General features: G+C 41.2%; 1 protein-coding gene across 2 annotated transcripts in view; it reads right to left on the reverse strand.

Moving 5' to 3' along the window:
• LOC132825447 (interleukin-21 receptor-like) overlaps nt 1-17,855 on the reverse strand; it is a 71,767-nt gene that overhangs the window by 35,294 nt on the left and 18,618 nt on the right. For both annotated transcript variants that reach the window (XM_060840725.1, XM_060840724.1), the window contains exons 4-7: nt 13,021-13,217; nt 10,280-10,431; nt 6,295-6,463; nt 216-321 (exon numbers count right to left, since the gene is read on the reverse strand). In XM_060840725.1, the coding sequence (XP_060696708.1) occupies nt 216-321; nt 6,295-6,463; nt 10,280-10,431; nt 13,021-13,217 (624 nt within the window). The remainder of the gene's footprint in view (nt 1-215; nt 322-6,294; nt 6,464-10,279; nt 10,432-13,020; nt 13,218-17,855) is intronic.

Genomic DNA, 17,855 nt, shown 5'->3' on the forward strand with positions numbered 1-17,855 from the left:
ATGAGAGAGAGCGAGTTAATGGGAATGAGGGCATGAGAGAGCATAAGCGTTGCAGAGTGTCATTGTGTGATATTCACAAAAAATGAAGTAGCATAGGTTTCTTGGATGTACATCAAGAACGTACCATCATTCCAGTGTTCCCCTAGTAAATAGGCTATATGGATCGTAATAGAACAAGAGCACATGACGAGAGAAGGCACTGTCAATGGTCTTACCTTTGAGGTACATTAAACTTCAGCACTGCCACAAGAAGAACCATTGTAGGGATGAGGCCACAGATGATTGGAAGCCACTGTACCTGAAGAGGTGTCTTGCACTGTGCTAAAGAACATGATAAAAATCTAGATTATTATATTAATAGTGGCTTTTCCAAATTTTAAATCAAGTGTGTAGTTTTAGATGAGTTTTCTCTCTTGAAAGCTTGTACCCAGATCCAAGTCTACGCCAGCATTACATTAGCTGTACATATATACTCTGATATATGTACAGGAGCAAAGCAGAAAAAGCTATGAATACTCAACTGGTCTGGAAGTGCCTGTGAATAGAGAACTAGAATTAACATTCCAAATCAATAGCTTTTCATCAGAACTTGGAAAGCTTTGGGATGTAACAGATTTTAGGCAAGATAGGAAGAGAGGGACAAACTGGCAGGTCTATGATAAAGGTGGAAGGCAGGAAAGACCTGAATGACAGAATAAGTGATAGTGCAGAGCAAGAGGACACGATAATGTGTTTTTTAATTAATTCACGGTATTTGAGCATCATGGGGCGGCATGGTGGCTCAGTGGTTAGCACTGCTGCCTCACAGCACCAGGATCCCAGGTTTGATTCCAGCTTTGGGCAACTGCCTGTGTGGAGTTTGCACATTCTCCCTGTGTATGCTCCGGTTTCCTCCCACAGTCCAAAGATGTGCAGGTCGGGTGAATTGGCCATGCTAAATTGCCCATAGTGTTAGGTGTCAGAGGGAAATGGGTCTGTATGGGTTCCTCTTCGGAGGGTCAGTGTGGACTTGTTGGACCGATGGGCCTGTTTCCACACTGTAAGGAATCTAATCTATCATCGTTGGCTGGCCAGCATTTATTGCTCATCCCTACTCTTACCATAGAAAACATCCTATATGGATGCATCAAATGAACACAGCCCGCCGATTTCTCAGCAACAAACCCAAACAAGCAGACAAAACACATCCAGAAACCCTCGCCACTCTCCCCTACATCAAAGACATCTCGGAAATGACTGCCAGACCACTCAGACCCCTTGGCATCATGGTAGCCCACAAACCCACCAACACACTAAAACAGTAGCTAATGAACTTGAAAGTCTCTACACAGACAACAAGCAAAACTAATGTCATTTATAAAATATCTGGCAAAAGCTGTAACAAACACTACATTGGATAAACAGGCAGAAAACTTGCCACCAGGATACATGAACACTAACTAGCCACAAAAAGACATGACCCACATACAGATGAGGAAGGACACCACTTCGACTGGGCCAACACATCCAACCTAGGACAAGCCAAACAGAGACAGGCATAAGAATTTCTAGAAGCATGGCATTCCAACTGAAACTCTATCAACAAACACAATAACATCATCAACCCAAGGAAACCTAAATACATAAATAGAAAGTGGGCCATGCCATCAGTGTATCATCCAGGGGCTCACTGATGATGTTACCTAGTATAGTGACGAAACATCTAAAAATGAATCTTCCAGCTCAGCGAGCAAACCTACATCCAGGACACATTCAAAATGTGTTTTGGCAACTGCTGTTCCCAAGACTGCAAGAAACTACAGAGAGTCATGAACACAGTCCAGTCCATCATGCAAACCAGTGTGATCTATTAACTCCATCTATACTGCCTGCTGTCTCGAGAAAGCAGCCAACATAATCAAAACCGTGCCCACCCTAGAACCCTTTTCAATTGGTTAGAAGTTGTAAAGATTTGCATACATGTGTGAATATCTTCAAGAACAGTTTCTTTCCCACTGTATTAGATTTCTGAATGGACCTCTCAAATTCTAAATTTAATGTTGATCTTGCTCTCTGTGCACCTTCTCTGCAGCTGTAACATTGTATTATTCGCTCTGTTCTATCACCCTAATGCACTTTGTATTGTTTGATCTGCATTACATGCAAAACAAAACTCTTCACTGTACCTAAGTACGTGACAATAATAAATCAAAAAGGTGGTGTTGAGCTGCCTTCTTGAACTGCTGCAGTCCACCTGTGCAAATATCTGCCACTACATATCTATTGACCTGTTTTTCAACCTAATTTGGCAATTCATTTTAGCCAGGTCTGCTCTAATGTCCTAATAGTTGCCTTATTTAAGTTTTAAAAAAATAATGTTGGATCCATGACTCTCTCCCTCAAACCAAATACAAACTGCTATCATGGGGCACCTTCACTATCAGATCATTAATTGTTCCCATCTCATTGCTCAATATCAGGTCTAGAAAAAGCTTGCTTCTAGTTGCTTCCAGACATGCTGTTCTAAGAAATTATTCCAAAAATATTCTATGAACTCCTCTAGTCAGCTACGTCTCCCATCTAACTTTTCCATTCTATATGTGGATTAAAATCTGTCATGCTCATTGCTTTGCTTTTTAACAAGCTACCACAATTTCTTCCTTTTAGCTCCACACTACTATGTGGTTGTCTTGGGGGATTGCTGTGCACCATTCCAGCCAGTGACTTCTGCATTTGTCATTTTTAAAAAAATCTCTACCTGAATTATTTCTACATCCTTGTTTTCTGAACTTGGGTAATTTCTGTCAATTGTGCTAATACCATAATTAACGAACAGAGCCACCTCTCCACCTTTTCCTAGACACTTGTCTTTCTCAATAGTCTTGTATGTTTAATATTGAGGGACAAATATATGTCATCCTGCAGCCATGTTTCTATTATGGCTACCAGTTTGCACTTAATAATTTCTATTTATTAGTTTCCTTTTGAATGCTATGCATACATGTCCAGTCTTCAGTTTTATTGTTTTGTAACCTCTAGCTTTATCTATTGATTTGCTCTGGGACTTGTATTCCCTATCCATTCTTGTCTTGGTTTGTTTATCATTTTCCATATTTATGCCATCCTCTTTTGCCTTGTCTTTACACCGTGATTTGCCACAGTCCTTTACTCTTGCCAAATTTGATCCTTTACCCCAACTGTTTAGTTTAAAAGCTGCTCTACTTCCCTATTTACACAGATAACAAGAACCCCAACCCCAGCACAATTCAGGTGAAGACTGTCCCAATGGTACAAATCTCTAATTCCCCAGTACCACATGAACTGGAACTCACTTCCCTCACACCAATCTTTCAGCCACATTTGTCTCTCTCACAAAAACAGAAATTTCTGGAAAAACGCAGCAAGTCTGGTACTATCTGTAGAGAAGAAGCAGAGTTAACGTTTCGAGCCCAGTGACCCTTCTTCTCAACTGATGGTAGCTGGGAAAGGTTGGGTTTTTTGATAAATACAACCTTTTCCTAGCTACCATTGGTTTAGAAGAAGGTTCACTGGGCCTGAGATGTGAACTCTGCTTCCTCTGCACAGGGGTTACCAGACCTGCTGAATTATTCCCGCAATTTCTGTTCTTATTTCTGAATTCCAGCATCCACAGTTCTTTCCGTTTTTTTTGTCTCTAATTTGATTTGCCTGTACCAATTTGCCTTTTCCTCAAGTAATAATAATCCAAGATTATTAGATTAGATTCCCTATGGTGCGGAAACAGGCCCTTCGGCCCAACAAGTCCACACCGACTCTCTGAAGTGCAATCCACCCAGACTCATTCACCTACTCCTTACTAATGTACCTGTCACTATGGGCGATTTAGCAAGGCCAATTCACTTGACCTGCACATCTTTGGACTGTGGGAGGAAACCAGAGCACCCAGAAGAAACCCACGCAGACACTGGGAGAATGTGCAAGCTGGAATCGAACCTGGTTCCCTGGCACTGCAAGGCAGCAGTGCTCACTACTGAGCCGCTGTGATTATGACTTATAAGATTCTGCTTTTTAATTTGATGCTTAGCTTATCATACTGACAACATAGAACCTCCTTCTTTGTCCTACCCATGCCATTGGCCGACTGACATGAGCAACAACTGGATCCTTTCCCTACAAGCTTCTCACAGCCCTGAACCATGGTACCAGACTGACAACACAGCTATGCAGAGTCATACTCTTTGCTGCATAGAATGGTGTCAATCCCTCTGCCTAGACTTTCCCTTACTATTACTACATTTCTTCTTAACTCCTTCCATTTCAATGGGTTTCATATACCATGCTGCATGGGTAGTTAGCTTATCCACCTTGTAGTCCTCACTCTCATACAGACAAGTTGAAAGAACCTGAAACCTGTTAAATAATTGCAAAGGCTCCTGCACTCCTGTTTCTGGATACCCTCACTTGCTTTGCTCACAGTCACACTCTTCTGTAGCTGAACCCCACCCAACCCCAGTCAAAAGGCCCTGTCCCAAGACTGCTTCCTGGAACAAGGAATCAAGGAAATGTTCTCACTCTCTGCAAACATCACAGTGCCTGCAGTTCAACTTCCGACTCGGTAACTCAGGGTTAATGCTGCTCAATCTCACTGCAGACAGGTCTGTCCTGGCTAAAACTGGCATCCAGGAGTTCCCATATGTTGCTGTGATACATCATTTTCTTCCTTAAGTCTCCCTCTCACATGTGCAGACATCCACCCACTTTGTGTCCTATTGCTGAGATTTCATTACTACCGCAAAATCATGAAGGTGGAGTTCAGCCATAAGCAGAGTGGTGCAATACACTTGAGAGAAGAAACAATGTAAAGGCACACACAAAAACTGATGAGTTCCAAGAAGATGGAGGAGCATGCAGAGGCAGGTTAAAACGTAATCAAGGACTACAAGATACTTTCCTGACTGAATCATAACAGCAGGTTATAGAAGATTAGTTTGTCTATACCTCACTACAGGAGAGGTGTGAGGGTCCAAGAGATTTACAAAGGATGTTATTAAAATGCAATATTTTAGCAAAGCTTGGTGGAAGATGCCTCTTGCATTCCACTGTGTCATAGGTGTTTTTTCTTTTGTCCTTTCCTCTCCTTCTCCCTTTCCCTGCATTGCTTATAACAATTGCTTTTCAGAAAACGCCCAATTCTGATGTCAGGGCATCAACCTAAAGATCAACTCTGTTTTTCTGTCAACAGATATTGTCAGACTTGCTGAGCATTTCCAGCATTCTCTGTTTTTATTATGCTCTCTTACTGGGCCTGAGTAGCCGTGAGAAAAACAATACAGTTGCTGACCCAGCCCTTGCTCAGTATTTAGGCATCTGTAAATCTTGGCAGGCTTAGAACTGGGAGAGGGTGTTGATATGAGTGTTTCATTGACTATGATGGGCATTACAGCTGTCCAAACAGCCAGTAGAAAATCACTGCTTAGGTTTATACATGCATGCTTGGATGTGGATTTGGCAATTGTGTCAGAATTTTCAGTAATTTCAGCACCAAGATGGAAATGGAGGATAGATCAAGGCTCCTGTACAAGGCTGTCATCAGTCAAGGAGGTCTAATTAGCTTCTGCGCTTATCGACATTCCTATAATGCACTGCTGACACTTAGAATGGACACTTGATGCTGGAGGAGTCAGCGGAACTGAAAAACCAAAGCAATTGACAACTCTCAAGAGCAGAAGGGAATTGGGAGGGAAGGAAATAAGGTTAACATCTCCCAGTGAAAAGTGATTGATGTCTTGAGAGCTTATGTGGGTTGTATACAACAGGAACCAGAATTTTATCAGTCGTGACAGAAATAACTTCACATCACAGTATTAGTGATGCAGGTGAGCAGAGTGAGAGGCCCACAATAGAAACCCTCCTCACCTTAACCATCACCCTGTCTCTTCTATTTCCTCCTCATCCATCTTTTCTTGAAGAGAAAAACCAGTACTACTTGGAAATGAACATATTGGACTTCCATTTTGAATTCCATTTATGCGATGCTTCATGTCTCATTCACTAATTTTAATATTTTATTCCTTCTGGGCAACCTTTTTACTGTTCCCAATGTTCCTCTTCATCCTCTCTCTACTCTTCACATTCTCCTTCCAATATTTTCTGTTCTTCCCTGGATAGGTCCTCTCCTTGCTTACCAATCCAAATCCTTTCCTCTGTATTCTGCTAACATGTACTTCAGACCTGTGAGAACTTGGCGTTTTCCAATTCTACTCAAGTTTTGGAATTGAGACCCTTTTAGCAAAGAAATCCATTGATTGACCCATAATTTTTGAATGGATCACTGACCTGTCTTCCACTTCACTTTAGGGCTCCAATCACTCCAGGTCCCTGTGTAATCAGAGTTTTCTGCAGGGCGACTGCGGATCTGTGCTGAATGCTCTGTGCTCGAATCTAACTCGGAGGCCACTAGTGCGAAAACTCTCTGGTTATTTCTGATACGCTTGACTTTCTGTTGCTGTAAATAAAGATCAATAATGTCATTATTCTTTGAAAATGTAAACCATTCGGTCTACTGAATCAGTGTTTCCAGCAGATAGATTGTGCTCACCAAACTCTTATTCTCATGATCTGGTCTCCATGGTACCAGTATTCAGTTGATTGATATTCATTATGGAATAGGATTAGCCTGAGGCTTATTGGATATCATTCTCATCCGAGAGAGTCAAAAGGTTCTGTTTCAAATTATATTCCATCAAAATTTGAGCCAAACCAGCATTACAATCTAGAAGGAAGACTGCACAGATGGGGAAATCACTGAAGAAACACCACACTGGTAAAGTAACAGTCCTAAGAGAGAGCTGGACTTGCAAACAGTCAGCACTAAGGGGGTTCTGCAGTATAAAAGGGGCATCATTGAGAAAATCACAGTGGCAGAGGGTAGTTGGAGAACACTGCACAAGCAACAGGGAAGTACTGAAGGAACATTGCATTGTAGAAGGATCAACATTGAGGAAGTGTTACACTGTAGAAGAAGCGGTACTAAGGGAGTGATGAACAAATGAAAGAGCTGTAGTGAGAGAACATTGCACTATAGAAGTGACAAGGAGGAAGGAGTATTACAGTGTAGAAGTGGCAGTATTGAGGGAATGATGAACTAGTGGAAGAGCTGTACTGTAAAAGGTGCAGTAATAAACAAATGTTGCACTGACGACAAACATCAATGACATTCAGGTTAGGTTTAAACTGAAAGCAAGGCAGTGAGCAGACTGCAACCACAGGTGGTTAGTCTACTATTCTTCAGCACTTGCTACATGAGCCATGGGAATGGCACTCAGGAACCATCATCTGACCATGAGAGGGAGAGCTGTTAGCAATGTGTCTGGAAAAATCTCCCATTCCAGCCAGTATTCCCTCTTTAAATGGGGTATCCTTCATCTGTATACAATTTTTAGTTTTAATATTAATGGACTGTCTCTTGACCTGAGACAGAAAACACAACAGAAATGGGAAAAGAATACATTAAAGCTTTTTAGCCTTTTCCTCAATACTTGCTATGGAAGGAACCTCAATTTGTGGGAAATGAGGTTCATCAGCAGAATGAGGAAATTCATTAGGCAGTCACTAGAGGGAGCTGCGAGATGACGTTACATGAGGAATAAACCTGAGAACTGCAGGATCATAGAATATTCCAGGACACAATCTCATCTACATTTCACATGAATCACACAAACTAACCCCACCCCACCCCCATCCCAAATACTGCAAAATCTCACCAGCTTTAACCCATTCTCCCACACACTGTCCTGACCCTTTAATATCTCACCTAATACAATCACACTCTCCTATTCTCTTGTCGCTTTACTGTTTATCCAGTTCAAACATCAACCTAATTCTCTTCTTATGAAATTTCTGAAGTTTGTTCTAATCAGTCAGGGTTTCAGAATCCTATTTCCTGTGTTAAAGTGTTTTCTTAGCTTATTTTATATTACGATTGAACCTCTTAGAGTTGTACCACTGACTAGAAGAAGCATTTTTTTTTGTTGGTTCATGAAATGCAAGCGCTGCTGACTCAGCCAGAACTTCTTCTATCCCTAAATGCCCTTGGGAATGATATTTAAGAGTCTCATTCTTCAATCTCTGCAGTACAACTGGCGAAGGCACACACACAGTAGTCTGTAGAAGGGACACTATGACTTTGACCTAGTAATGGTGAAGGAGAGATGATACAGTTCCAAGAAAGGATGTTTGTGTGATATGGAGAGGAACTTCCAGGTGATGATGTGCCCATGTACTTGCTGCCATTGTTCTCCCAGTTAGTATGTTTGGAAGAAGTTGTTGAAGAACGCTTGGCAAACTGCTACAGTATACCTTGTAAATGGTACTTTTGCTACTGTGCTTCAGTGATTGAGAGAGTGAATATTTCAGGTACTGGATTGGATGCCAGTCAACAGGTTTTTTTTGTTCAAGGTGACCTGAAACTTCTTGAGCATTATCAGAGCTGTGATCATCCAGGCAAGTAGCATGTATTTCATGGGATTTGTGCCTATAGATGGACAGCTCTAGGGAGGCAAGACATGATTATTCATGTCAGTGCTTCAGCTTTGTATTTTGCATTGTCATCTGAGGTCCTCTATTGTTGAAGATGTTTGTGGAACCTCTATATTTAGTTGTCTATCACTATTTATAATGTAATATGACAGGACTGCTGAGCTTTGATTTGATGTATTCACGGTGGGATTGCTCTGTCCTGTCTATTGCATGATGCTTCTGCAGTTCATCATGCAAGTAGTCCTGTTTTTGTAGCTCCACCCAGTGTGCACTTCATTTTGAGGCATGGCTGGTGCTGCCCTGGTATGCTGTCCTCACATTCCCTCACTCTTTACTCTATATCCTTCCCCTTATTCCATGCATCCCTCACTAGTGAGAGTTAGTGAGTAGCTCAGTGGGGGTTAGTACCTAAAGAAAATTATTACAGTGCAGTTCAGTCTCTGCGGAGACTGAGAGCCAACTTGAGTGCAAGTTGTGCCCTAGCAATAGTCAGTATTTGTGGAACTGTACCCAGTGAGTGTAACTATATTCAAGTGAGAGTAAAGGTCTATGTGTCTGTACTGATGGTCAATGCCTTTATAACCTTTATAACTCTCCCAATGAGAGTCAACATGTGTGATGCTGTACACCAATAAGAGTTTGGTGGATCCAGCCTCAATGAAGATTCTTAGTTCTGGTAAATCAAATTAGAAGAAAGTGCCTAGATGTTCTTTTGTTTTTATTTAGGTTGGGGAAGAGTTTTGGGAGTCATGCCCACCACATCTTGAAAGAGCTCAGAGGCAGCTCCAAGAGTTGCTGGATGCGGAAACATTTTTTGGAGGGGGAAGGTGGATGTTGGTGATCTGGGTCTTTGTCCAGTTGTTAACAAAACCCACAAAAGTACCTCCAACTTCCATTCCTGACAGCCTCTCAGCCACACCCCATTCATTGGCCATGCCCCTTAGATGCCAACCTGTGCCACCTCATGCTCTGCACTTACCCCTATGTCCCTGTATACGTTCCAAGTTATCTCAAGGCTCCTCTAATCCCCATGATCGGTAATATCCTCTAACCTGACCTATGCCTCTGTACCCATCCATCATGGTCTTTACAGTCCCTGTAGTGCCATTCTATGCCAACCAAAATGCTACCATCCATTGCTCTTCCATGCCAACTCATCCAATGTCCAACATGGGCAGACCTCAGAGACACGTTGGGATTGAATCATGTTTACTGCAGACTGTTCAATGGTTATCCTCAGGCTTCTGAATTTGATGAATGAAATAGCTAAAACACTTTTTCTTTTAAGATTGCAGTTTTAAAAAAACTTAACAGCCAAGAGATTTAAATGACTTGACGGTTTGGTAGGTTCAATGAAATTTAAAAACATTTTACGTACATCTATGTCTACTTTCAACAACCTTGAAAAGTATTTCACCACTCCCAAAGCAGATTTGAAGGGTCACCATACTTTTGTTTTTAGTTTTATTGTCACATGTACTCAAATGAGCATAGTGAAAAGTTTACAAGTCACCACGTGTCTTAGGTACAAAGATACTCAGGTAGACCTTCTTGGAATGCTAACTCATCACAGATGCTGTCAGACCTGCTGATTTTCTCTAGCAATTTCTGGTTTAGTTCCTTTAAATCCATACTCCAGTGATAACCAGCACCCCTTGAACTCATATGCCACTGGAATCAGTGTCTCTAGAACCTTAATGAACGTTTTCAGTACAGTACAGAAGACAATAATGCACAAACAATTCTGTATGAGTACAGTGAGACGATTAGGCCATTTTCTTACCTCCCAGCTATCTTCTTTCCTCTTGTACCTCAACTCGTATTCAAAATCATCTAAGTAATCCATCTCATCATAGGCTATTTGCCAGGTGAAGTTGTACAATTCACACGGAGAGACATACGAAACATTCAGATTGAATGGTGGAAGAGGTTTTACTGTAGCGACAAAGATTTGTTTGGCAAGTTTGAATAATGAAATACAAAATGGACATTACTTACAAATCAAAGTCCTTACTGGGTGAGGATTATGCAGCAGACACTGTAACTGTAATTGAGGTTTTGTGAAGGCTGTATGTAGCCAAGTGTATTGACAAGATTGATGCTGATTATGCAAAATACTGGACATATATAATTTAAATCAATAATGATGAAGACAAGTCACATGAACATTTCTACCCAAAGGATAACAGGGTTATAGAATTAGTTTCAGGAGTAAAACCTTGAAGTAGAAAGAAATGGAATGAAGGTGCAGTAGGTTTGAAAGAGGGTGGATGATAAAGGAGTACAGTGAAAATGGTGTTGGTGTGATCAAATGTGATAACTAGGGAAGTACATGATCTGTACTTGGGCAATTACCTTCCTGGTAAGCTGGCCCTATTTCTGTTTGCCTGAAACTTGTTCTAACTTACTACCTACTGAAAGAAAACAATAGTTATTGAATTAAAATAATTAATCTCCACAAGCATGTACAGGTAGTTTTACTTTGTATTTAACCTGTACAGGACCTGCTTAACTGTTAAATAAGGCAGTGCATTAGATAGCTTTACAGTAAATCCACACTGAAAGGAAGTTACTGAAAATCATGACTTTAAGCAGGTTACTGTAAAAATTAGTCATGGTTAGATCAGCTGGCTAGACAGCTGGTTTGAGATGCAGAGTGATGGCCACAAAATGTGTTCAATTCTGGACCAACTGAGGTTACGATGAAAGATTCTCTTTCTCAACCACATTCCTTGCCTGAGGCATTGTAATCCTCAGGTTAAACCACCACTGGCTAATCCTCTCGAATAAGAGAGAAGCCCTATGGTCTGGTAAGACTATGGCAACTTTAACTTCACTTATAAAAACCAATGTTAAAGTTAGAGTTAGAACTTTTCTTGACTGTAACTTTTCTTGATGCACAAGTTACGAACATATGAATAAGAAACAAAAATCGTAGAATCATAGAGTACGGAAGTGGCCCTTTAGCCCATTCTGTCTGTACTGCCAAAAATATAACACTACATACGTAACCCTTTTAAAGGCTGTGAGGTTACCCACCTCAGCTACCACCTCAGGCAGTGCATTCCAGATTCCTGCCACTCTCTGAAATTCCTCAAATCCCCTCTAATCTTGCTGCGTTTCCTTTTAAAATTATGCCCTCCTGTTATGACCCTTCAACAATTGTCCATTTTTAAATCTGTCAAAACCTCCAATACTCATATCTGCTCTGTCATTCAATGGCTGATCTGATTTTAACCTCAACTCTACATTTCTCTGTATCTGTAATAATCTTTCATCCCCTTGATAATCAAGAATCTATTTATTTCTGCCTTAAAAATATTTAAAAGATTCTTCATCCACAGTCTTTTGAAGAAGGGAATTCCAAAGATTCTCCGCCCTTGAAGAGAAAAATACCATTTCTTCACTTCTGTCTTACTTGGACCATGTCATTTTTAAAAACTATGACCTCTTAATTCTTCCTCAACTCCCACAAGGTGAACTATTCTACATATGCATACAGCACTTTGTATTCCTAGGTGAAATGACTTGCAAAATACGCATAAATAAAATAAATACAAAAATGAAGATAAATTTAGCACACAGTACTTTCAGATTGGGAGAAAGTGAGGACTGCAGATGCTGGAGATCAGAGTTGAGAGTATGGTGCTGGAAAAGCACAGCCAGTCAGGCAGCATCTGAGGAGCAGGCAAATCGACGTTTTGGGCATAAGTCCTTCACCAGTACTTTCAGATTGACCAGGCTCCATCTAAGGTTAGAGGTTGGTCCAGTATTGACAAATTGAGGACTACCTGCACTAACAGTTGGAACTCAGGATTTCTGTGAGTGTCAGGCCAGCCACTAGGCGAAGACACTAGGGTTTAAGGCAAAATGAAATGGCATTGAGTAGGAGGGAGACAAGGCCAGAGTGCCAGGGTGGAAGGGAAAGCCCAGAAGGGAGGCAAGGCCAAAAGGAAGTATCACCAGGAGCCAGGGCAGCACCGGAGGGATATGGATTGAGGCAAAGGTGGAAGCCCATTGGGAAAAATCATGCAGATCACAGAAGAGCAAAACTGTGGCCAAAAAATGTTAAAGTGAAACTGCAATGTTATATTGATGTCTTAAAGCAAAATGACATTAAGTGAGTCAACATTAAGCAAGAATTTACTGTAATCTGTATCTAAACTGTTACAATGCTTGCCTTGTGAGAGTTTGAAAGATCTGACCAAAAATGACGAAGTTATTATTCCCCACACTAACATTGTTCCCATGTCAATTCTTGCGATGACTAATTCACACTGTTGTGATTTCACACATAGTCATTCAGCTGTACAGTGTGGAAACATACCCTTCAGTCCAACTCATCTATGTTGACCAGATATCCTAAATAAATCTCATCCCATTTGTCAACATTTACCCCATATCTGTCTATTCATATACCCATCAAGATGCCTTTTAAATGTCATAATTGTACCAGCCTCCACCACTTCTTCTGGCAGCTCATTCCATACATGTGCCACCATCTGCATGAAACCAGACACTTACTGTTTTGCGTTATATCAAAGTAAGGACATATTTCAATGTACTTTTCATCTCCTCTGTGTTTTGCTTTTATGCTCATGTTGTAATTATCCACTGTGATTCCATCTTTTTCATAGAGTTTACACTTGTACTCAGTCAGACCATTATCGCCATCAGAACAGGGAATCTGATCCAGAATACACGAAATCTCCTCATCCATCCTAGATTGGAAAATAGAAAGAAATAATACATGACTTATTGTGTGGTTTAGGAACGTTATAGTGAGCATGTGACTTAGCCCTGCAGATCATGAAGTTTTGGGTACTATCCATGTCAGTTGGAATCTCAAACAACAGAATGCTTTGGTTCTGGGACTGCATACTACAGAACCTGGAAACAACTCCTAAGGATAACTGACCCTGTTCACGAACTAGTGTTCCCTGATGGAAAATATGGGGTCTTAGTGGGAGGACAGTCTCATTTATGACCCTGTCACCTCTGACACCATTTGCTATCTAAACACACACATAATGGATGACCAGTAAAGACAAGAACTTTAATTTAATAGTATTTTACATGACCAGAGTGCTATATCACAGGCAAACACTTTTGATGTCATCACTTTTGCAATGCTGGACAAGTATCAACCCATGATATGCACAGTATGACAGTATGAAAGTACACACAGCAAGATCTGACAAATGTGATATTGTTTGAGGAACAAATATTGACAATGTCACTGAGAGGTTTCTCCAGAATTAATTTGAATAGTGCAGTTGTTTTTTAAAAATAATTATTTTTGTTCTCTCTTAAACAATGGAGCATTAGAAGAATTGTGCTGGCTGATTATGAACTTGCTTTGAGCTCTGTGAACGGTCTTTTTGTGTCCAATGAGAACTAGCACAGAATTTTTCCAAAGGCAGGGGTCCCCAATCCACAGCTGGAAAAGTAATTGGGAACTGGCCACACAGGCAGCTCCCTTGCAGTTAGTTAAGTTTTTGTGAAGCATGAGTTGGCTTAATGTGGGGCCTCCATCTGCCTCCATCTCAGGACAAAGTCTCACTGGTCAACAACTCTCTAGTCCACGCCAAGAGAAACTTGGATTGTAACAAGTCCTACAGGACAAAGTGTCAGGACCCAGGGTGCAGGCTGCTTTAAGAGTTGGATGTCTGCCAAGGACCCCACATGACCAATTTCCAACTGCAGTACAGCAGAAATAAGCTAGAGGGAGCAAAGATACATAATTATCTGTAACTGCAAATTGTAGCCTGAGCTGTGAAGTAAATCTGCACGACATCTGCAAGAAAATTGAATCCTTGTGACTTAATTTGCGCTATTCACCAATAAACACAAGCAGTGATGGCCTTGTGGTATTAATCTAGAGACCCAGGTAATGTCTTGGGGCCATGGGTTCAAATCCCGCCATGGCAGATGGTGGAATTTGCATTCACTCAAATTCTGGAATTAAGAATCTAATGATGACTGACTATGAATTCATTGCTAATTGTTGGGTAAAAACCCATCTGGTTCACAAATGCTGTTTAGGGAAGGAAATTGCCATTCTGGCCCACTTGTGACTCCAGACCCACAGCAATGTGATTAGATTACTTACAGTGTGGAAACAGGCCCTTCGGCCCAACAAGTCCACACCGACACACAACCCAACCATACATTTACCCCTTCATCTAACACTACGGGCAATATAGCATGACCAATTCACCTGACCTGCACATCTTTGGACTGTGGGAGGAAACCGGAGCACCCGGAGGAAACCCACTTAGACACAGGGAGAACGTGCAAACTCCACACAGTCAGTTGCCTGAGACAGGATTTGAATCCGGGTCTCTGGTGCTGTCAGGCAGCAATGCTAACCACTGTGCCACCGTGCTGCCCATGTGATTGACTCTTAAATGCCTTCTACATTCCTGCTTATTTCTGATATCTTTTCACCCCTCCTTGCTTATCAAGAATCTATCTCTTCCTTTAAAAAAATTCTCAAATACTATGCTTCCACCACCTTTTCAGGATGATAGTTCCAAAGACATACTGCCCTCCATATCCTTAACACTTTCTTAAATGGGTAACCCATTTTTTTAAAAAAGTGACCTTAGGTTCAAGATTTGTCCACAAGAGGATTCAGTTCTTAACCCTATCAAGACCCTGCATGATTTTACACCTTTCAATCAAGTCACCTCTTCCTCTCCTAAACTCCAGTGAATAAAAAAAAGGCTGTCCAACTTTCCACTTAATACAATCCACCCATTCCTTCGGCTCAGAAACCTTTTCTGAGTATTGCTGAGAAAAGACGTTTTATTGAAACTTTTCATCTGGCATGCATCAGGATTATTTGCAAGAATGCCAATTAAATGCAAAGAACAATATTTGTACTGCAGGAAAGGAGAATGATGACAGATTGACCAGTAGACTCTGATTAATTGAGGTGTTGCCATGGAAAATGCCACAATTACTGTTCCTAGACTTTGTTTAAATTTTAAACTAGGCAGGGTTTTTGCTGATTGGTCAGGGTATTGCTCTGAGAAATGAACCAGCAAATGTCATTTATTTTGTTGAGGTGAAATAGGCGCAGTGTGTGTGTGCACATCTTTGTCTGCAAGGAACAAATTTCTGTTAATAATAAATGTAGCTTCCAGTACAAGCAAGTGCATCACACTGCGAACCTATGAATCCTAAATTAGTTGATGGTATAATTCTTTGCACATTCAGGATTATCCAGGAAGTGTTGTCCAATTTCAGAATCACTTCTAATGTTGGGAAATGTGGTAGTTGTTTTGCAAGAGTGAACTGCTTGCATACCTTGCATGCTGTAAACAGCCTAAGGGATTTTTTTTATATACAATCCAGCAGTGTTTGGGATGTACAACCTACATACTCAGCATTAAAATTCATATCCCACATTACTCACGTGTGTGATAGGCAGAATGTCTTTTTGGCTTGATGGCAGCATTCTGGGTTCAAATCCTGCCATAGCAGATGGAGTAATTTGAATTCAATAAAAGGACAATCTGGAATTAAACCATTGTCGAATGTCGGAAAAACCTATCTGGTTCACCAATGTCCTTTACTGAAGGAAATTGCTATCCCTACCTGGTCTCGTCTACATGCAACTCCAGAACCACAGCCATGCAGTAGACTCTTAACTGCCCTCTGTGCAATTAAGGATGGGCAATAAATGCTGGTCTAGCCAGCGACACCCTCATCCCATGAATGATTAACACAAAGTTCACAGGTATTTCAGGGAATTCCTCAACAGGGCCAGGAGGGGTGGCCCTGGATGAGGGGAGTAGTTTGGGGCCGAAGTTTGAAGGGGTCACCATGTGGACAGACCTTAGAAAGTCAGAATTGGGGAAGGGGATCTACCTCTTTCCACCCAAGGCATTGAACAGGCTAACCTGCCATTCCTCCCCCCACCACCACCCCTCCCCCAACACTGTCTCTGACTTCCTTCCACTAACTGAAAGATTCGAGCTGTGAAGTCATTGCCAAGTTGGAGTTAAGTAGCAGGATGCACATCTACAGAATTTTATGGGCTGCCCCCACTGTTGGACCAGCAGTGTGGACAGTAACATTCTGCTCCTTGAATGGGACTTTAATCCAGGGCCTTCCGGTTCAGAAGCAGGACTGCTATCAATGAACTACCTGGGCTCCTTTGTTTGTATGATGCAAATGCTTGCCTTTTCTGTCCACTGCAAACAGCCAACCTGTCTAATCCAAACAAGGGTACCTTAAATAGTGTGTCACCACTTGACTACTGCCAGACTTACGGGGGTCAAGTGTCGGTTAGCTCAGCTGGCTGGATGACTGGTTTTCAACACAGAATAACGGGCTCAATTGTGGGCTCAATCTCCACACTGGCTAATGGAGGTTAATGTCGAAGGACTCTCCTTCTCAACCTCTCCCCTTTCCTGAGCTGTAGTGACCCTCAGGTTAAACCATTGCTGGTTATGTCTCTCTATTGAGACAGCAGCCCCATGGTCTGGAAGGCAGTGGTGACTTTATCAGCTCAAGTCTCATGGGACTTGATTATAGTTTTTTTGAGTCTGAGGCACATGTGCTACCCACTGAATCACAGTTGATAGTAGAAAGCTGCAGTAAATTCTGCTGGAACTGTTTACTGACTGTATATTCAAATAGTAAGTGATAGTGATGGCAAAAGCAAGATGTAAAGGGAAACTTTCTTTCTTTTGCAAGTTCAATAGTGTGAATATTTGAGTAATGAAATAAATTGCAATACTCAAAGAAAACTTATAGTAATATAATTAGCTTCAACTAAGACATTTTTAAAAATGAACTGAGGAGACTGGAAATTCCCCAGGACCACAGAAGTTTTAAAAACTTCATTAGCAGTTTTGTATCTTTAAGGCTGAATATGTCAATGGAATGTTTAATGATGTCACTTTATTTGTACAATGTTACATCTGGGCAAGTTTCTGTAATTTTTTTTAAACCAGTGGTTCTCTAAGCAAGGTTTATAAATTGACTTGTAGTAGATGGAGAAAGGTACTTGGGCGGAGTGTAACTATGCTGCACTGTCCACACCACAATGACATTAACTCTGCAAAAGCAGCATTTCAAGCACAGTTTGAGATCTCAGGGGAAACCACAACATCAGAACTCATGCCTCTAAACAATTAGCCTGATTTCAAATATATTAACAAGCTCAGTCTCTCTACCAGGTTGTCAAAAATCTGCTTATCAACAGCTTGTGTGATCTTTTTGATCAGTGTCCATTTACACACTCATCTGTTGTCTCCCACTTTCTCTCACTATCCATTGCTGTCCTTCAATTATTCTGTTGCTCTCTGTCCATTCATTCCTCCTTTCTGTTTGTCTCCATTTTT

Source organism: Hemiscyllium ocellatum, chromosome 20 (assembly GCF_020745735.1).
Source record: "Hemiscyllium ocellatum isolate sHemOce1 chromosome 20, sHemOce1.pat.X.cur, whole genome shotgun sequence".
NCBI classification, from domain to species: Eukaryota; Metazoa; Chordata; class Chondrichthyes; order Orectolobiformes; family Hemiscylliidae; genus Hemiscyllium; species Hemiscyllium ocellatum.